Source organism: Symphalangus syndactylus, chromosome X, assembly GCF_028878055.3.
Source record: "Symphalangus syndactylus isolate Jambi chromosome X, NHGRI_mSymSyn1-v2.1_pri, whole genome shotgun sequence".
Lineage (NCBI taxonomy): Eukaryota > Metazoa > Chordata > Mammalia > Primates > Hylobatidae > Symphalangus > Symphalangus syndactylus.
In genome coordinates, this window is record NC_072447.2 from 33500099 (window position 1) to 33521472 (window position 21374).

Consider the following 21374-nt stretch of genomic DNA (forward strand, 5'->3'; position numbering starts at 1 on the left):
CTTCCTCTGCCTCCCATGAAGAGTGGTGTTCTGGAAGGTTCTGCCCTCAGGTGCCCTCTCGTCTTATTCTAGAGAGTCGCCCCAGACCACAACAGCAGCCACCTAATGGGCCACCCAGCCCCATTTTAATCCATTCCCCAACCTTGGCCATTATACTACCTCTTCTTAAAACACACACTTCACCACATCCCTTCCCCACATAAATTCCACATAGAGACCATGCTATTTAATGTCACATACAAGGACTTTCAAAGATCAGTTCAGGCTAAGCCTTAAAAAAAATTTGTTTTGGCCTCATTTCAAGAGCATTTCACTACCCTGCATCCTACGTGCAAGTCCTATCAGACAATCCGTTGTTCTCTGAATATACTTTGTGTTTTAACAGCTCTGTTCTTCCATTAGCATAGGCCTCCTTTTCCGCTAAACAAATTATTACTCATCCCTCAAAGTCTAGCTCAAAGTTGATTTTTTTCAAACTTGCCACAACTCACTAAGGAGAGTAATTCATTCCTCTTCTGTGTTCTAAAGTCACTCTGTGTACTCCTCTATCACGGCACTTGGCACTTTCACTCACAGGCAAAGCATCTGCATTTCCCACCAAACCAGCAGAATCCTGGGAAAAAGACACTATCCTAATCACCTTTCAGTCCCCAGTGCCAGCCCAGAGTCGGACATAGAGAAAGTAGCTGTCATCGTAAGTTCAGCCCATAAATTCAGGGAGTTGAACAAAACAGTCTCTAAAGGTCCCTTCTAGCTCTTAAAATCCCAGGAACTACTGATCAGCAACAAAAAGCCAGAACAGCTATTGCTACCAAATGAAGGAGATGGGACATGCCAGAAATTTCCCCAAATATATACAACTGCAACACCTTATCCATCATGAGAAAACAGACTGGATGCTGGAAGAGGAACTCAAGAGACTCGGATCCTAGTCTTGTTTCTAAGCATCCTTGGGAAAGTCATTTAATCTTCCTCAGTCTTGATTTTCTTATTGGTGAAATGAAGAAATGGAAATAGTTCATTTCAGGTCCTGTCTCATAAGACACGTATCATAACATGCTATCCCACTGAAAATCAACAAATACATGAATGGATGAATGAAGGGTCTTACAGCTGGCAGAAATCCCTTGAAACTCATCCCCAGTATATCAGCAATCACCCAGATACATGGGTGTTTACACATATTCTTCAGCACTCGACACTGAAGGCAATCCTACAGCTGTGGTCTGACATACCTGTGGACCCCGGGATGATTAATTCCAACTGTGTATGTAGCTTCTCTACAGAAACACTTTGCAGTCAACATTGCAATGCTTGTTCTGTGGGGGTATAAATTTAAACTTTTTTTTTTTTGAGACAGGGTCTCACTCTGTCACCCAGGCTGGAGTGCAGTGGCACAATGTCGGCTCACTGCAGCCTCTGCCTCCCGGGTTCAAGCGATTCTCGTGCCTCAGCCTCCCGAGTAGCTGGGACTACAGGCGTGCGCCACCCACCTAAGTTTTGTATTTTTAATAGAGATGGAGTTTCACCATGTTGCCCAGGCTGGTCTCGAACTCTTGAACTCAAGTGAGCTGCCCGCCTCAGCCTCCGAAAGTGCTGGGATTACAGGCTTGAGCTACAATGCCCGGCTAGAAACAAACATTTCTTAAAACCAAAAAAAGTCAAAGAAATGAATAAGCAGTACTAATGGTAGAAAAACAGTCCAAAATCCATGTGTGAGGGTGAAGGGTAGGATGTTAAAAAAAATTCTGTATTGCAAAAATCTGATTTTTTTTAACTGCGTGTAATTTTCCACAATGATGCATCTGAACAAATCATAGCCATTTTCAACTGCTACAATATAAATTTAAAATAACCCGGTCACATTTAAAAATTATATTTGCACTCAACAATTAGACAGGCATGGTGACGTGTGTCTGTAGTCCCAGCTCCTCAGGCGGCTGAGGTGGGAAGATCACTTGAGCCCAGGAGGTGGAGACCGCAGTGAGCCGAGATCTGCCAATGCACTCCTGCCTGAGTGACAGAGTGAGACTTCATCTCAAAGATGTATATATATTTGCAAACAACTACACAAAAAATGTAAAACTTTAGACCTAGCTGATGGGTGGAAACACAACAAAAGTTTTCTTTTAAAATATGATCCTCTGCAATCCACATGCCTCTGAAGTTCTTCCATTTTCTCAATCTATAATACACAAAACAAAAGCAGATCACCCTGGCTGGGCACGGTGGCTCACGCCTGTAATCCCAGCACTTTGGTAGGCCAAGGCAGGCAGATCACTTGAGGTCAGGAGTTCAAGACCAACCTGACCAACATGGTGAAACCCCCGTCTCTACTAAAAATACAAAAAAATCAGCTGGGCGTGGTGTAATCCCAGCTACAGGTTGAGCCATGAGAATTGCTTAAACCCGGGAGGCGGAGGTTGCAGTGAGCCAAGATCATGCCACTGCACTCCGGCCTGGGCAATAGAGCGAGACTCTGTTTCAAAAAAAAAAAAAAAAAAGATCACCCCTATTACAAGAGAATGACAGGTTTTGTGATGACATGATGCTTTCGTCCTTAACTCCTCCACACCACCAGCGGTGGGTATGGGATCTGGGGTGTGGAGAAATGCAGAAGGCCCGCCTGGACTTGCCTGCTATCTCTCTCCGGGATTTCTTTGATGGCTATTCGCACTTGATTGCTCAGATCTCGGCCAGCATACACAATCCCATACGTGCCTTTCCCCAAGACAACTCTCTCACCATTGGCATCGTGGTCATACTCATACTGAAGAAGGAAAACAAAAGGACAAAAAAGCACACAACTTGTAGCGGAGAAACCCTCTAAGGGCCCCAGAGTTGTCTAGCAACTAAAAAAAACATAAATAACATTATTTGAGTGCCAGGCAAGTCACAGTGCTTGGCTTAGGCCCTTTTCATTAAATGACTTTCAAGGGGGTAGAATTCTCCATTGTTCACATGTTCATAGTATGACTTTATGAAATGGAATCCAAGAAAATTAAAAATATGGTTCACATATAACTGGCTCACCTTTAGGAAATTCCTCCCCATTTGAAGGCTGCAATTTAAAACTGCTTCTAAGCATGTTGAATAACCCGACTAGGTGTCTTCCTGCGTAATCTCTTACCAAGTTGTCAGGAAACAAGTATCTTTCAATAACCCAGAAAGGAATTGAAGGTCAATATAATTAACATTATCTTAATACAAAAAGTAAATATGCTGGGGCTTCCCCACTCTTTCAGGCATACGGATCTAGTAGTAAACACCTAGTACAAAAACTTGATTTACAATTAGCATTACTATTTTGTTCCCCCATCTTCCCATCAAAAGCTGTCACATACAGATGCATTTGATTCTTCTCGATGATTAAAACAAATGTGACTGCAGGCTGAGCAACACTTATTTAAAGCAGAGAGGCAGCAATCAATTCTTTGTTATTTTGCATGCTCCACCGCTTCTACTTACAGAAGTGCAGCTTATACACGGAATAGTCGGGGGGTATGTGGGTGTCCTTTCCCATCTACTTCTAGGGATGCTCATGACAATTAAGATTACTAAAGGGTTGGCTGGACACGGTGGCTCATGCCTGTAATCCTAGCACTTTGGAAGGCCGAGGCAGGAGGACCACCTGAGGTCAGGAGTTTGAGGCCAGCCTGGCCAACATGGCGAAACTCCGACTCTACTAAAAATACAAAAATTAGGCCAGGCGTGGTGGCTCATGCCTGTAATCCCAGCACTTTGGGAGGCCGAGGCGAGATCACCTGAGGTCAGGAGTTCGAGACCAGCCTGGCCAACACATGGTGAAACCCTGTTTCTACTAAAAATACAAAATATTAGCCAGGCGTGGTGGCACATGCCTGTGGTCCCAGCTACTCAGGAGGCTGACGCAGGAGAATCGCTTAAACCCGGTAGATGGAGGTTGCAGTGAGCCAAGATCATGCCACTGCACTCCAGCCTGGGCAACAGAGGAAGACTCCATCTCTAAATAAATAAAATACAAAAATTAGCCAGGCGTGGTGGCGGGTGCCTGTAATCCCAGCTACACGGGAGGCTGCGGCAGGAGAATCGCTTGAACCCAGGAGGCGGAGGTTGCAGTGAGCCGAGATTGCGCCACTGCACTCCACTCCACTCCAGCCTCGGCAACAGAGACTCTGTTTCAAAAAAAAAAACAAAAAAACAAAAAAACAAAAAAGCAAAACACACGGTTCCTAAAGGATCTCCATCAGTGTCTGATGTAACTAGCAATCAGCCTGCTCCATTGAAGACTTTTACCTCACACCTCCCTCCGTTTCCCACACCTGCTGCCCTCAAAGCAGCATTGCTCAGTTCGTTTCCACAACAAACTCTGGTCCTGACCTAAGAATTCTAGTAGTTAACTCAATTATTAAAATGAATCCCTTTGATATTTTCTGAAAGAAACCTTAAGGAATTCCTTTCAGTCTAACCTGAAAGTACAGTAAAATCTCATTAAATTGTAATCACTGGAAGAACCTGAGTGAGTGGCAAATCTGAATAACTGGGCAAGATTTAAACACATGTACAATGGTTTAGTAACCGTGGACTATAACTGTGCTGTTCAAAAGAGCTTATGATGAGCCTACTTTTTAAAATCATTTTAAAGTTGTTATACTTAATATACTATATGCACATAGCTACAACTAAAGTCATTTTAAGCATAAAAAGTCTGCTCTCAGTTGGCCAACTAATTCTCTTGTAGTCTCACAGACATTACTAATTAGCTTAGAGAAAACTTTCATAGGTTGTACACAAAAGGAAATTTTAGTCTAGTCCATGGCCAGATTTTTCTTAAGCATTCTAACTGAGAGAATCCCAAAGTAATGAGATTCTTCTCTGGAGACACATTAAACATTATCTCTGGGAACCATGCAGTGATGGCTGGCAGGTTCATAAAACATACTCAACAGAGCATTTTTTATAGAAAGATGGGACATTTTCTTGAAGCATTGAACACACAGTCAATGTTTTCCATATTCTAGGACATCCATGACTCACCTCCAAGGTGTCTCCATCAGTCTCTCCCTCCAGCTCCACTGTACTGCCTGCTGTACTGGTTATCATCTCTTTGACCAGAGAGAAAAATCTGGAACAGCAAATGTCACAAATACGTTGCCAACTCAGAATTGCTCTCATTCCTTGTTTTTAACTTAGCTTTATTAAACTGTACTTAAATATAAACCAAACTTTCACAAGTCATGGAACAATCGATCCCCTCCTTGATTTGACATGGTACTTTAGCGGTTATCAAATCTAGGGCAACTACCAATGTGATACCTGAATACCCTCTATACAGTATCTCCACCAACTGGTTGACCAGTTGATGTGTGAGTACCTCCAGCGACAGAGAACTCATTACCTCCCAAAGACAGCTCATTCTTGGAAGATCTTAATGAGAAATGTTTCCCTTTTATTGAACCAAAGACTTCTTTTATGTGAGTCCCATCCACAGTTTGCTTAGAATTAACCATTTTTCTACTTAACACTCCATTAGAAATGCACATAATTTTACCATGTCCCTATAAGTCTTTCCTTTCTGTCCCATCACTGTTTTCCCCAGGATGTGTGAGTTACTCTAACTAGCAGGTAATTCTTCAGATGACGTCCCTGTGTTACTCTTTTTTTTTGTTGTTTTGTTTTAAAGACAGGGTCTCGCTCTGTCGCCCAGGCTGGAGTGCAGTGATGTGATCATGGCTCACTGCAGCCTCAGCCAGCCTCCTGAGCTCAAGCAATCCTCCCACCTCAGCCTCTCAAGCAGCTGAGACTACAGGCACCCATCACCAAGCCCGGCTAATTTTTGTATTTTTTGTAGACGGGGTCTCACTATGTTGCCTAGGTTGGTCTCGAACTCCTGGACTCAAATGATCCTCCCACCTCGGCCTCCCAAAGTGTTGGGAGGCATGAGCCCCCGCACCCAGCCTCTTGTATTATTCTTGAAGTCTGGCCCCAAGACCAGTGTTCAGAGGGGATCTAACCAATGCTAAGGATAGTGGGACTATCCCCTCTCAAAGTATAGACAATCTAGTTCTCAGTAAGATACAGGGTGTTGTATAAGGGGAATGGTGAGGAGGAAACGCATAAGGTGGCCACATCATTCTGTTGAGACAGAACAAGCTTAATATTGACCCATAAATCTTTCTCACAAATTCTGCTGGGCCACGTGGGCCACTTCCTAGACTTGTGTAGTTGTTTATTTGGATACAAGTCATCTTGACTCATTGGAACATTTTTACTCACAATTCTCTCTTAAGATGTCAAGGAGGAATACTGTACATTTCAGGATAGTTCCCATAAACCATTAAAATGCTCTTTTTTTCTAACTAACCCATCTTACCTTTTCTTCTAATCTTTGAAAGCTGGATAACCCAATAGTCAGGCTTCTTAAGAGACATATGGTATGCACTCACAGAACAACTAAGATTTAAATGACGGTATCAGCCAGGTGCGGTGGCTCACGCCTGTAACTCAGCACTTTGGGAGACTGAAGCGGGAAGATTGCTTGAGGCCAGGAGTTCAAGACCAACCTGGGCAACGTGGCTGAAACCCCGTTTCTATAATTTTTTTTTTTTTTTAATTAGCCAGGTGTGGTGGCACACACCTGTAGTCCCAGCTACTCGGGTGGCTGAGGCAGGAAGATTGCTTGAGCCCGGGAAGCAGAGGTTGCAGTGAGCCAAGACTGCACCACTGCACTCCAGCTGGGCAATAGAGCAAGACTCTGTCTCAACAGAAAAAAATAATAGATGTTATCAACTGTTCTTCAGAATACAGAACTGGGACTCTCATACGTTGCTAGTGGGAGTGTAAATTGACATGACCACTTTGGAAAACTCTTGGCAGTATCAACAACCAAAGCTGAAGATAAACCTGCCCTATAATTCAGTAATCCACTCCTAGATATATACTCAATAGAAATCAACATATATGCTCACCAAAAGGCATATATAAGAATGTTCATAGTCATTTTCTTCATAATAGCCCCCAAACAGAAATAATCCAAGTCTTCATTAATAGAACAGATAAATTGGAACACAATGGAATGCTACACAGAGAAAGAATGAACTGATACACACTTCACAGTTGGATCTCATTTTGTTTCTTGTTTTTGAGATGGGGTATCACTCTGTCACCTAGCCTGGAGTGCAGTGGCGTGATCATGGCTCACTACAGTCTCGACCTCACAGGCTCAAGTAATCCTCCCACCTCATCCTCCCAAGTAGCTGGGACTAGAGGCGCACACCACCACGCCCAGCTAATTTTTTTATTTTTTGTAGAGACAAGGGTCTCCCTATGTTGCCCAGGCTGGTCTTGAACTCCCGGGATCAAGCAATCCTCCTGCCTTGGCCTCCCAAAGTGCTGGGATTACAGGTGTGGGCCACCGTGCCCAGCTGTGAATATTATTTTAAGGAAAAGAGGTGAGAAACAAGGGTACAAACTACATGATTCTGTTTATTTGTAGGTCAAGAACAGGTGAAACTAGCCATTGGTGGTAAAAATCAAAATAGTTATCACTGGAGGGAGTTTAATGACTGTGAAGGGGCACAAAGCAACTTCTGGGGTACTGATCTGGGAGGCAGGTACAAGAATGTCAAGCTGTACACTTAAGTGCACATTACAAACTTGTTTGTATGTTACATGTCAATAAAAAATTAAAATGTATTGAAAAAAGGCACTGAGTACTGAATGAGGGTCAAAAGGGCACATTTTGTAGCAGTAAAAGGATGTTCTGCTTAATATTAGGTTTTTAATGGCAAAAACTGCAATTACTTTTACACCAATTTATATCTGGCAGCATTTTTTCTACTATAAATTGAAGGTTATGACCCAATGATTCCCTAGTCTGCTATTTATTCTATTCTTTTTTTTTTTTTTTTGACAGGGTATTACTCTGTCACCCAGGCTGGAGTGCAGTGGCATGATCACCGCTCACCGCAGCCTCAACCTCCCAGGTTCAGGTGATCCTCCCACTTCTGCCTCCTGAGTAGCTGGGACTATAGGTGTATGTCACCATGCTGAGCTAATTTTTTTTTTTTTTTTTTTTTTTTTGTACTTTTTGCAGAGACGGGGTTTCACCATGTTGCCCAGGCTGGTCTCGAACTGCCCACTCAAGCAATCCTCCTTCCTCAGCCTCCCAAAGTGCTAGGATTACAGGCCTCAGCCATCACACCCAGCCTAGCCTAATCTTTAAATATGTTGTGACAATGATTGTCTGAGACACAATGAATTAAGACTTTCTCAAATTACATAATACAAATAAACTATGAATAAAGGGAACTTCCTCAATCTGATAAAGGTTATCTATGAAAAATCTGCTGCTAACATCATACTTAATGATGAAAGACTAACTTCTTTCTTCTTAAAAACAGTAACAAAATAAAGACGTCTACTCTCACTACTTCTATTCCACATTGTGCTGGAGAGTCTAGCTAGGATAATTAGGCAAGGAAAATAAAGGCGTCTAGGTTGGAAAGGAAAAACTAAAACTGTATCTGCAGATGACATGATATTGCACACAGAAAACCCTAAGGAATTCAATAAAACCCACTAGAACTAATACATGAGTTCAGCAAGGTTGTAAGTTACAAAATCAACATTTACAAATCAAGTGTATTTCTATACATTATCAGTGAACATACAAAAGTGAAATTTTAAAAACTCCAGTATCAAAATAATGAAATCCTTAGGTATGTATTTAATAAAAGAAGTATAAAATTTGTACACTGAAACTACAAAAATATTGTTGGAAGAAATTCAAGAAAACCTAAGTAAATAGAAATCCATCTTGTGTTCATGGATTGGAAGCCAGGATGGTTAATATGGCAACGCTCTCCGAATTGATCTAGATATCCAACGTATTCCCTGTCAAAGTCCTAGCTGCCATTTTTCTACAGAAATTGATGAGCTGATCCTAATATTTACGTGGAAAAGCAAGCATCCACAATAACCAAAACAATCTTGAAAAACAAGAATGAAGTTGGAGGGCTCACATTTCCTGATTTTACAACTTACTACAAAGCTACAGTAATAGAGAAAGCACGGCACTTGCATTAAGAATAGACATACAAAACAATGGAATGGAATTGAGAGTCCAGAAATAAACTCCTACATTTGTGGTTAACTGATTTCCTAAAAGAGTACCAAGACCATTCAATCAGGGAAAGAATAGTCTTTTCAACAAATGGTGCTGGGACAACCACATATCCACGTTAAGAATAAAGTTGGAACCCCTACCTTACACCATATCCAAAAATGAATTCAAAATGGGTCAAAAACCTAGACATAAAAGCTAAAACTATAAAACTCTTGGAAGAAAACATAAAAGCCATAGAACATCTCAGGTTAGACAAAGCTTCTAAGACAGGAGCCAAAAGTACAAATGACAAAAGAAATAAATAGGTAAGTTGTACTTCATCCAAATTAAAAACTTTTGTACTGCAAGTGATACCATCAAGAGAGTGAAAAGACAACCTACAGAATGGGAAAAAGCATTTGCAAATCATATCTGATAAAGAACTTGCATGGAGAAAAAAATATATCACATATATATGTATATATCACTCTTAAAATCAATAATAAAATGATAAATAACCCAATTACAAGTGGGAAAAGTTTGGAGATAGCCGGCAAACACCACTTTCACCAGATGATCCAAGTTAACATCACCAATAATGACACAGAGATATTGTGTCCCTTGTTATGAGGCACTGAGAAGGACACAACATCATTTCTGTGATATTCCTGCCAAATACATAACATCAGTGTACTCATGAGGAAACGATAAACAAATCCAAGTCAAAGGACTACCCCAAATAAACTGTCTGTACTCTTGGAAAGTATTAAGTCAAAAAAGACAAAGACTGATGATGAACTCTTCCAGGTGAAAGGAGACTATGCGGACGTTGACAACTCAATGCAACATGTGATCCTGGATTGGAACGTGAACCAGAGGAAAAACCTTTTGTTTTGCTATAAAAGACATCATTGGGACACTAAGTAAAATTTGGATAAATGTTGTAGATTATAGTACTGTATCTATCTTAATTTCCTCATTAGATAACTGTACTGTAATTACATAAGTGAGTATCCTTGTTTTTACAAAATACACTCAAGTATTTACAGGTAATGGAGCATTGTCTGCAACTTACTTTTAAACAGTTCAGAAAAAATAACCATATGCATAGAGCGAGAATGTAAAATCAATGTGGGAAGGGGTTAACCCTGAGAAATGCTGTGTGAAACGTGTATGGAAATTCTTTGTATTGTTTTTTTTGAAACTTTCCTATGGCTGTAAATATTTTCAAAAATAAAAAGTTTAATTTTTTTAATTGGACAAAGAATTTGAATAGACATTTCTCCAGAGGTATATAAATGGCCAATAAGCACATGAAATGATGCTCAGTATCGTTAGTCGTCAGGAAAGTGCGAATCAAAACCACAATGAGATCCCACCTCACATCCACTAGGATTACAACACTCAAAAGACAGATAATAACAAGTGTTGGCAAGGACGTGGAGAAATTGGAAGCCACGTACATTGCTAATGAGAATCTAAAATGGGAAAATGGTCTGGCAGTTCCTCAAAAGGTTAAATGTAGAGTTACCACAAGACCCAGCAATTTGACTCCAAGAGAAATAAAAACATGTCCTCACAAATACTTGCACGTGAATGTTCAGGGAAGTACAATTCATAATTGTCAAAAAGTGCAAACAATCCAAATGCCTATTGGCTGACAAACATATAAACTGTGGTATAGCCATACAAAAGAGTATCATTCGGCCACAAAAAGAAATGAAGTACTGATACGTGTTACACATGGATAAACCTTAAAAAAAAATTACGCTAAGTGAAAGAAGCCAGTCACGAGAGACCACATACTGTATGATTCCATTTATATGAAATGGCCAGAATAGACACAGCCATAGAGACACAAAGATTAATGGTTACCTAGGGCTGGGGCCAAGATGGGGCGAGGTTGAGGGAATGCGGAATGACTCTATGGATAGTGGGGTTCTTGTGGGGGTGATGAAAATATTCTAAAACTAGATTATGGTGTTGGTTGGAAAACTATGACTATACTAAAAAATGCTGAATGTTATGTTATGTTACTTATTTTTTTGAAGTGGAGTTTCGCTCTTGTTCCCCAGGCTGGGGTGCAATGGCACAATCTCGGCTCACTGCAACCTCCACTTCCCGGATTCAACCGATTCTCCTGCCTCAGCCTCTCAAGTAGCTGGGATTACAGGCATGCACCACCACACCCGGCTAATTTTGTATTTTTAGTAGAGACAGGGTTTCTCCATGTTGGTCAGGCTGGTCTCGAACTCCTAACCTCAGGTGATCCACCCTCCTTAGCCTCCCAAAGTGCTGAGATTACAGGCGTGAGCCACTGCGCCTGGCCAAGTTGTGTATTTTAAATGGCTGAATTACCTGCTATGTGAATTACAGAAATTTTAGAGCTTTTTTGAGATGTAAGTTAACATTTCTAGAAAGACAGTAATAGCAAGTAAATATCTTTCAGAACAAAGGCCCTTTAAAAATGATTTGCCATAATTACACTGCAAATACCTGAATTGGCTGTAACTCACCTACTGCACTGCTCTTCAGTGGAAAAGTAGATTTGAAAGTCATCAGAATTATCATGGACATAAAGAAAACAACACCGTTCATCAAACTTTGATAGGCTGTAAAATTTCAAAGCATAATGTTTATACATAAGTTACGATACCCATTCTAAATCTGCAAGACAATCTTTTCTTCTATTTTATCAATTTCTGAAAGATTCATTAATGTTTTAACAAACACCCCTCAAGTCTACCTTTTATTTCTCTGTGAAATTTAAATACCAGAGACATTTATCTTGCTTATATTTGAGTTTGTATTTATCAACTGACCTTAATATGAACTTACTCTTAATATAATTCAGTGCTAAGCAAAGCATATGGGCAACAGAAAGGGGAATAAAATATGGTTCTCTGTCCTCAAGGGGCTTATAATCTCATGAAAAAGAAAGGCAAGGTATTTGTGAAATAATTTATTGTGGTATTAAGGGAATTTCTAGCTTCGGAAAGTATCAGGACACAGTATTTGTGGCCACACAAGGGAAATGGAAATAAACATGGCATTGTAGCTCAAGAAAGGCCTTTAAATGTTTGTTATCTGGTCCATCTCCACCCAGTGTCTGTACCTGACTCTACAGCTCATCCAACAAGCAATATTCAGCTTGCCTGGACATAGCCAGTGACAGGAAATCTGCTAGTAGATTGGATGTTAGAGAGTTCTTCACCCACACTGGGCCAAAGCCTCTGCAGTGGCCCTCATGCCAAGAGATATTATGGAGAGGAATACTAGATTCTCTTCTATAATTGTCCCTTCAAACAACTGAAGCCACTTTATCTCATCCTTTCTAAGTTATCTCTTCCTGAGATCCAAACTGCCTAGACCATTCCTTATGTTATAGATTGCATGACAAATACTGGGTTGGAACACCAAGAGTACCGAGGAGATTCAAAAAGAATTAGAACTAGATTATAAGTGAGCAGGTTTTGAAAATCAATCTGTAAAGCAACTACCACAGTTAGTTGGAGAGCCTCTGTAACGCTCAAAGTATACTCTTCAGGTCACATAGGTCCCGGGGAGGGGTGGGGCGAGGCTGATACGCCCTCAGGCCCTTTGTAAATCCCCACTGATGGCTGAAATGGCACCTAGAGGTACCTCTATGAGGAGGCACAAACAGAAGGTTCTTGACTACATGCTCTAACACAACTTAATTACTAAGTAATACATTTTTGAAAATCCTCACCAGGCACAGTGGCTCACGCCTGTAATCCTAGCATTTTGGGAGGCTGAGGCGGGCGGATCACTTGAGGTCAGGAGTTCGAGACCAGCCTGACCAACATGGCAAAACCCTGACTCTACAAAAAATACAAAAATCAGCCAGACATTGTGCCGCATGCCTGTAGTCCCAGCTACTCTGGAGGCTGAGGCGGGAGAATCGCTTGAACCCGGGAGGCAGAGGTTGCAGTGAGCCGAGATCGTGCCACTGTACTCCAGCCTGGGTGACAGAGCAAGACTCCGTCTCAAAAAAATAAAATAAACAAATAAAAAAATAAAAAATATATTTTACTAGCAGATTTTCTGTCACTACCTGTGTTCAGGCAAGCTGAATATTGCTTGTTGGATGAGCTGTAGAGTCAGGTACAGACACTGGGTGGAGATGGACCAGATAACACTTAAAGAAAGGCCTTTCTTGAGCTACAATGCCGTGTTTATTTCCATTTCCCTTGTGCAGCCACAAATAATGTGTCCTGATATTTTCCGAGTCTAGAAATTCTCGTAATACCACAATAAATTATTTCACAAATACCTTACCTTTCCTTTTCATGAGACTATAAACTCCTTGAGGACAGAGACCATATTTTATTCCCTTTTCTGCTGCTTTGTGTATGTTTTGCTTAGTGTATTTCAAATTGCCTTCTATTTCCTGGGCAGTATCATCCCAATGCACTACTTTGTACTGAAATTATTTCCCTCCTTTTAAGTGATGTTGACGGTATTCTAATTTCAATACTGATGTTTCCAGGACAGGATCACACTATGTCTGGAAGTAACTAGGGATTCATTCAGTGGCTGAGGTAGCCTCAGAATCAGAGAAAGGAATGTTCTAGTCCAAGCCCTTTATTTGAAGAAAATGGTGAAGAAACTGAGACTTAGAGAAGCTGAGTGACTTTCTTAACATCACCCAGCAAAGGGAGATCAGAACTCACATCTACTTCACAGCCAGTCTCACCCTCGAATGAGCTGCCAGGGTGACAAGTGCAGCTGAGATGTTTAGCCCTGCTTGGGTAAGGCCACACAGCTCACGCTCAAAGGGTCACCACTCCTGATCCAAAATGCAAGAGCTACGCCTCTCCCCAGAATACACCACCTCATGCCCTCCCTGAAAAAAATCTCCCAGCTCCATTACTCTGTCCACAAGACCCCAACCCAAGTGTCGCCACTAATCATCTCCTGGCTTCAGTTCTCAGAGTCACTGAGCACTTGAACATCTTTGGCTCAAAAAAGATACATCTTCTCTTCCTACAGATCACTTCTTTAAAAAAAATGGCACAAGTGAGTTTAGTCTGCTGAGTATGAGTAAAGCTACTCTATTATAATAACCCAAGAAGTTCTTACTAGAAGTACACTAGTACTAATAACTAGCTCAGGCAGGACAACAAAATAGAAGACAGTCCATTTTGGATTCCATTAAAAATGAGAACATTCCATATTATGAGGAAGTGGAAACACTAAAGTGTATAAAACATTATCATCATTTGCATTAAAACAGTAACTCCATTTTCTCCTATGTTCTTACCTTATTCCCTTTATGGAGGAGGCTGTGAAATTCCATTCGTGCATTTGTTTCTGCAAGTTATCAAAGACAGAAGTCAGTAGTTTGAGTTTTTTTAAGCAAATGATTTTTTTGTTTCATTCTATGGTCAATCATTTCTGCTATTTTACCTGCAGTAGTGATTTTTTTTACGGGTTAGAGCAATACACCTTGTATATAACTTGGAACACCAGAAACATTTTCTTATGTATTATAAAAATTTGTTTGTATCTCTAATCCAGTTTAAACGATGTAAATTTGAAATAATCTAAGTTTCAGATAGAAATAATAAGCATAGAATAAACACACTGTGAGTGGCTTTTCATCTTCTGTCAACATAATAGGCAAAGTCTAAAACAAGCAAGGGAATAGCCCACCTAAGTTGAGTGACTTGCAAAAATGTTGGGAGAGGCAAGACTGTGACAGATACCTTTCAGCACTCATCAGTCTTCCTTTTCTCCCTGAACATAGAGCTGAACTACATTTCCCAGCCTCCCTTGCAGCTAGAGAGATACACGGTGGAGTTTTGGCCAATGGGATGTGGGCAGGAACGCTGTACATCACCTGCAGGCCTGACTCAAAAACTCCACCGAACCCTCTATTTCCTCTTTCCCCATCCACTGCAAGATGGAATGCCCCCCCACCGCCACCCTCTGCGACCTGGATATGACATAAGGCATAGAAAAACTTTTATCATGTTAAGATACTGAGATTTGGGGGCTGTTTTAGAAGCTAGCTTACCATGACTAATAAAAAAACTAACTGGGATTTCAAGAAGCACCAAGTTGCACTTACAAACAAAAACTAACTCGGTCCCCTCCCTTCACTACCATTACACTTTGCACAAAACTAAGCCTGAGAAGGAACATCTGAAACTCCAGTTTTGGAAAATCCATAGGCAATAACATCAATACATCACAACTGCAGAAAATAATTTTAAGTAGGAAAATCCATTTGGGCCAGGTGTGGTGGCTTACACCTGTAATCCCAGCACTCTGGGAGGCCAAGGTACAGGGGCAATCACTTGAGGTCAGGAGTTTGAGACCAGCCTGGCCAACATGGGGAAATCCTGTCTCTACTAAAAATACAAAAATGAGCTGGGCATGGTAGTACACGCCTGTAGTCCCAGCAACTCAGGAGGCTGAGGTGGGAGAATCAGTTGAACCTGGGAGGCAGAGGTTGCAGTGAGCCAAAATCACTCCACTGCACTCCAGCCTAGGTGACAGAATGAGACCCTGTCTCAAAAAAAAAAAAAAAAAAAAAAAAAAAATCCATTTGGTTGGCCTGAGGAATGTCACAGGCGACCAACCAAGCCACCCAGGGAAGAAAAGTATGAGAACCACGTGACTGAGCATTTGGCTCAAGAGAACTGCCATGAGCAGGCACATGACTAGTTTCTTGCCATCCTGGAGCAATGACAACAGGAACAGACTGGGAAGATGGTTTCCAATGGGAGAAGTTTTAGTCATATGTGTTGATCAAGCACCTACCATGTATGTGCTAGGCAAAGTACTAATACTGAAGACACAGCAGAGAACCACAAAGTTCCTGCCCTCATGGGCCTTACATGTGAGTGAAGAGAGATGCACAATAGATTAAATAGTAAAATCATACCATGGGGGGTGCTGAAAAGTGTTATGAAGACAGATAAGGCAGGGAAGGGCATTAAGATAGGGCAGGGGGTCGCGTTGTTCAACAGGATGTTCAGGGTAGGCGTCGCTGATGACTTCTGAACAGAAAGCTAAAGTGGGGGAAGGAGGAAGCCACACGGATGCCTGGGGGAAGAGTTCCAGGCAGAGGGAACAGCAAGTGCAAAGGCCCTGAGGCAGGGGTGTGCCTGGCACGTTCGGGGACCAACAAAGAGGCGAATATGGCTACAGTGGAGTGAGCGGGATGGGAGTGGAAGAGGAGGTTGGAGAGTTCATGGGCAAATCATGCAGGACCTCTAGGCCACCCTCGGGATGTCAGCTTTGACTCTGCGTGAGACGAGAAGCCACTGGAGACTTCTCCTAAGAGGGTATGAGAATATGAAAGCCAGCAAATCACATCCAACTGCATAGAAAGGCTAAGCGTACTTCAGAGGAGACATGAGTCCAAAGTCATGCAGAGAGGATAGTGGCAGACAGCAGGAGTCGGCCTTTGGATTCAGGCACAGAAATGAGAGCCAGGGCAGACTCAAGAGAGTCTTGTCTGACCCACAGCCACCTGCAGGAGGCTGCACATACACAGAAAGCTTAGCCACGTGAGTTTCCAAAGTCTTCCCCAATGGCAGGTCTATTCCAGGGTGGCTTTAGAGAACTTCCTGAATTGGGAGGAACATTTACTAGTTAAGTAAACAACACATTTTATGTCATAATCAACAGGCATTTGTTCAGGAGTGGGTAACTGTTCCACAGCTCCTGCAGCTACAAACATATAGAAGTCATGTATGGGCATTCTTGGGATGTTCTTCTGTGCATGATACAGGCAATTGGTAGCCTAGAGACACTCAGTGGAAGGCATGAAGGTGTGGTTAAAGACAACTTTGCAAAAGCTAGGACTTGGATAATCGGAAGAAGGAAATCCCAAAAGGAAAAAGGATGGAAATGAAAGGGTAGACAGGAGCTCCCGCAGGGACAGCTCAGGGGCTAGTAAGTGGACAGCGTGACTGGCATTGAGGGCTGAAGAGAAAGAGGAAGGGAGGGGGCAGGATTATATAGGGAGGGACTTGAACACTTAGTAAAAGAGTCTGAGTTTTATCTGGAAAGCCACAGGATCCAGTAATGGTTGAGGAATATCAAGAAAGCCAGTATAAGTGCTTCTAACAATATATTACTATTTTATTTGCCTAGAGACAGGGTCTCACTGTTGCCCAGGCTCGAGTGCAGTGGTGCGATCATAGCTCACTGCGGCCTCGACCTCCCAGGTTCAAGTGATCCTCCCACTTCAGCCTCCCAAGTAGTTGGGACTACAGGTGTGCACCACCATGCCCGGCTAATTTTTTAAATTTACTTTTCGTAGAGATGGGGTTTGGATGTGTCACCCAGGCTGGTCTCGAACTCCTGGGCTCAAGCAATCCACCTGCCTTAGCTTCCAAAAGTGTTGGGACTACAGCTGTGAAACAACATACCAGCCTGTATCCTCTATCCACTTCCCTATGGTTTAACTATAAAAAAACAAACAAACAAACCTGTATTTGTTTTAATGTTTTTATATACACACACACACACACACACTCCCCGAACCCCACACCTCGCCACATGCCCACATACACACATGCCCACACACACACATAATGGAAAAACCTACTTTCTCTCACCTGTGATCATACTCGCTCGTATATTCTCATAATTCAGAAGTTAAACATGGGTGCCTTTTCCTTCAAATACTACCATCTAGACTCTCTTATTTGAAAATTGAATCTCTGATTAAATTGCTTGTGATTTTTCCTTACCATTTCTGTGGGTGACACATGCCATAAAGAAACCGTTCTCTCCTCGGCTTCATTGTTTATGGAAACATAAGAAGGCTGGTACACTTTGGTTGGCTCTATCACCAGAACCTGAAACAAGAACAGATGCCTGCTAACGTACACGGGTAGAAAACATAGCACACCCTGCCCAGCGAGGAGGCAGGGAGGTCCGTACTCAAGAAATCCTCACTGAGGGCCAGGCACAGTGGCTCACGCCTGTAATCCCAGCACTTTGGGAGGTTGAGGTCAGAGGATCACTTGAGCCCAGGAGTTCAAGGGCAACATATTGAGATGCCATCTCTTGGGGAAAAAAAAAGATGCCAGGAGATAAAAAAAGAGGTGATGGCCCATCATTAAGGTGTAATTTTGTTAAGAGAGAGGAAGGGAGGGGAGAGAGGGAGAAGAGGGTGAGGAGGAGGAAAGTGGGGAGAGAAAGGGTGGGGAGAAAGAAGAGAGGGGGAAGAAAGAGAAAAGGGGGAAAAGGAGGGAAGAAGGCAGCCAAAGGAAGAAAATGGGGAGAGAAAGGGAAGAGCACTTTGGGAGGCCAAGGCAGGCGGATCACTTGAGGTCAGGAGTTCGAGACCAGCCTGGCCAACATGGTGAAGCCCTGTCTCTACTAAAATACAAAAATTAGATGGGTGTGGTGGTGTACAACTGTAATCCCAGCTACTCAGGAGGCTGAGGCAGGAGAATCACTTGAACTCAGGAGGCAGAGGTTGCAGTAAGCCGAGATCGCACCACTGCACGAGACTCCGTCTCAAAAAAAAAAAAAAAAAAAAAAAAAAAAAAAAAAAGAGGAGGGGTGAGATGGGGAGGGAGACAGGGAATAAATCTCCAAAACAAATAAAGTAACATGTTTAAGATCACTAAACCTGGTTAGAGATTACACAGTTGTCTGCTCCATTATTTTTTTGTACCTTTCAGTAGGTTTGAAATATTTCATAACTAAAAAAAGATTTTAAAATATATTATTAACCAGCAACAAAATAATTATCATAATCATTTCAAACAATCTTTTATTAGATGCTTAATGAAATTCTTGGAAATGGCATGTTCACAAATTCTCAAAGCATAAATATGGAACACAATTATCTGAAGTTCAATTTCCAAGACATTCACATATCTCACTCATGACTGTGAGATGGTCATAACATTAAAACAAAAACTCAATGAAAAGCTAAAAGCAATTTTGCCCTTTTGATAAGTTTTAAGTATCAATTAGTGGCCTTAGAGGCAAACCAAAGCTTAACAGGAAACCACGTTGAATTCCAAGTTTCCACTCGTGGTGCTACATTGTTTTAGAGGAAAGTTTGTCTACTTTGGCACTAGTGACGTTTTGCGCTGGATAATTCTTTATTGGAGGGGGCTGTCCTGTGCATTGTGGGATGTTCAACAGCATCCCTGGTCTCTATCCAGCAGATGCCAGTAGCGCCACCTTCTCCCCAAGTCATGACCACCAAAAATGTCTCCGGACATTGCCAGATGTACCTTAGGGGGACAAAGTTGCTTCCAATTGAGAATGACTATTATAGAGGATATGGCCAATGATCTATGAGTGAGCTGATCTATCACTTACTGATTTCACATAAGACTGATGTTTATCCCAACATTTAAAATTACTCTACGGTTTTCTTCAGTTCAGAGTATTCAATAGTTAAATAGCACCAATCCCTAGTTTTTTTCCTAATCTTAAAAAAAATGGATTTATCATATCTTACTGGAAATCTGAGTCCATGAGTGACTTCATTTGTTGCCTCAAAAATTATATCTAACCAGAAGTTCAGCCGCTCTTGCCTGGGCGAGTGTTCAATAATGGGTTTCTTGAAGTGCCGAATTAGTAACAAGTTCTGAACTAATGATCGCAGGTACCTGGAAAAATCACAAACAGCAATATATTGGATGCCTTTAAAAGAAGCTTTCCAAAAGCTTTTATTCACTTACATTCATATTATGTCATGAGTGCTTCATAAACGACTGCTCAGCAGCCACAAAACTAATTAAGAAAACCCAAGCAGTAGGCAAAGTAAGTCCATCCAACAAAATAACACAACATGGCTTTTTACCAACATTGGGCTAACCTCAATTTTAGTGCCTACTGCCTAAAATGTGGCGACTGGAAAGCATGTGATAACTGTTTTAAATAACAAGGGCAGGCACAGCTGACTCTTGAACAACACAGGTATGAACTGTGCAGCTCCACTTACACACGAATTTTTTTCCCCAATAAATACATTGGAAAATGTTCTGGAGATGTGCGACAATTTGAAAAACTTTGCAGATGAACTGTGCAGCCTAGAAATACCAAAAAAAAATTAGAAAAAGCTAGGCATGCCATGAATGCATAAAATATATGTAGCTACTAGTCCATTTTATCATCTACTACCCAAAATATATACAAATCTCTTATAAAAAGTTAAAATGTACCAAAACTTATACACACACTTACAGACTGTATATGGCACCATTCCCAGTCAAGAAAAGTATAAACAAATGTAAAGATGTGGTATTGTATCAAGACTGCATAAAATTAACTGTAGTGCATACTGCACTACTGTAAGAATTTCGTAGCCACCTCCTGTTGTTATTGTGGTGAGCTCCTGTTGTAAGTATCTGCTAAAAACTCCACCGTGTGGCCAGGTGCGGTGGCTCACACCTGTAATCCCAGCACTGTGGGAGGCCTAGGTGGGCAGATCACCTGAGGTCAGGAGTTCAAGACCAGCCTGGCCAAAATGGTGAAATCCCGTCTCTACTAAAAATACAAAAATTAGCCAGATGCAGTGGCAGGCATCTATAGTCCCAGCTACTCAGGAGGCTGAGGCAGGAGGATTGCTTGAAGCTGAGAGACAGAGGTGGCAATGAGCTGAGATCGCGCCACTGCACTCCAGCCTGGGCAAAAGAGCAAGACTGTCTCAAAAACAAATAACAACAAAAAAACTCCACCATGTGAGACTGATCATTTTTGCATGAGCAATTTGTCTCTCCAGTAAATTGCAGACCATAGTAAAAAGTGATCACTCACAGCTCTCGTGCATTCTTCATTGGGTTTAGTGTGACACCATAAACCTTGAATAACACCATGGGACCCATACAGAGTGCCACTAGTGATACTGGAAACGCTCCCAAGAAGCAGAGAAAAGTCATGACATTACCAGAAAAAGTTGAATTGCTTGATATGTATTGCAGATTGAGTTCTGCAGTTACAGCTGCTGCCATTTCAAGATAAATGAATCCAGCCTAAAAATCGTTGGAAAAATAGAAAAGGAAATTCATGAAGCCATCACTGCAGCTATGTCAGTGGTTGCGAAAATCCTGCACTTTTTGCAAAATATAAAATACAAAATATTGTGTATGTTATTGGTAAGGCTTCCAGTCAACAGTAGGCTATTAGTAGTTAAGTTTTTGGTGAATTTTCAACTGAGCCCCTAACTTCCACATTGTTCAAGGGTCAGCTGTAGTTCAAAGTTCAAAGCAATTACAAAATCACAAAATTTCAAACTCATTTTCTTTTTAATTAAACATGTTATTTTGAGGTAATTTTA

The 21374-nt window shown here is 41.6% G+C and overlaps 1 protein-coding gene across 3 annotated transcripts in view; it reads right to left on the reverse strand.

Annotated features, from left to right (window-relative positions):
- MAP3K15 (mitogen-activated protein kinase kinase kinase 15) overlaps nt 1-21374 on the reverse strand; it is a 154527-nt gene that overhangs the window by 36213 nt on the left and 96940 nt on the right. For all 3 annotated transcript variants that reach the window (XM_063634965.1, XM_055267563.2, XM_063634966.1), the window contains 6 exons: nt 19554-19704; nt 17818-17925; nt 14370-14419; nt 11602-11697; nt 5017-5104; nt 2637-2770 (listed from right to left, as the gene is read on the reverse strand). In XM_063634965.1, coding sequence (XP_063491035.1) covers nt 2637-2770; nt 5017-5104; nt 11602-11697; nt 14370-14419; nt 17818-17925; nt 19554-19704 — 627 coding nt within the window. The remainder of the gene's footprint in view (nt 1-2636; nt 2771-5016; nt 5105-11601; nt 11698-14369; nt 14420-17817; nt 17926-19553; nt 19705-21374) is intronic.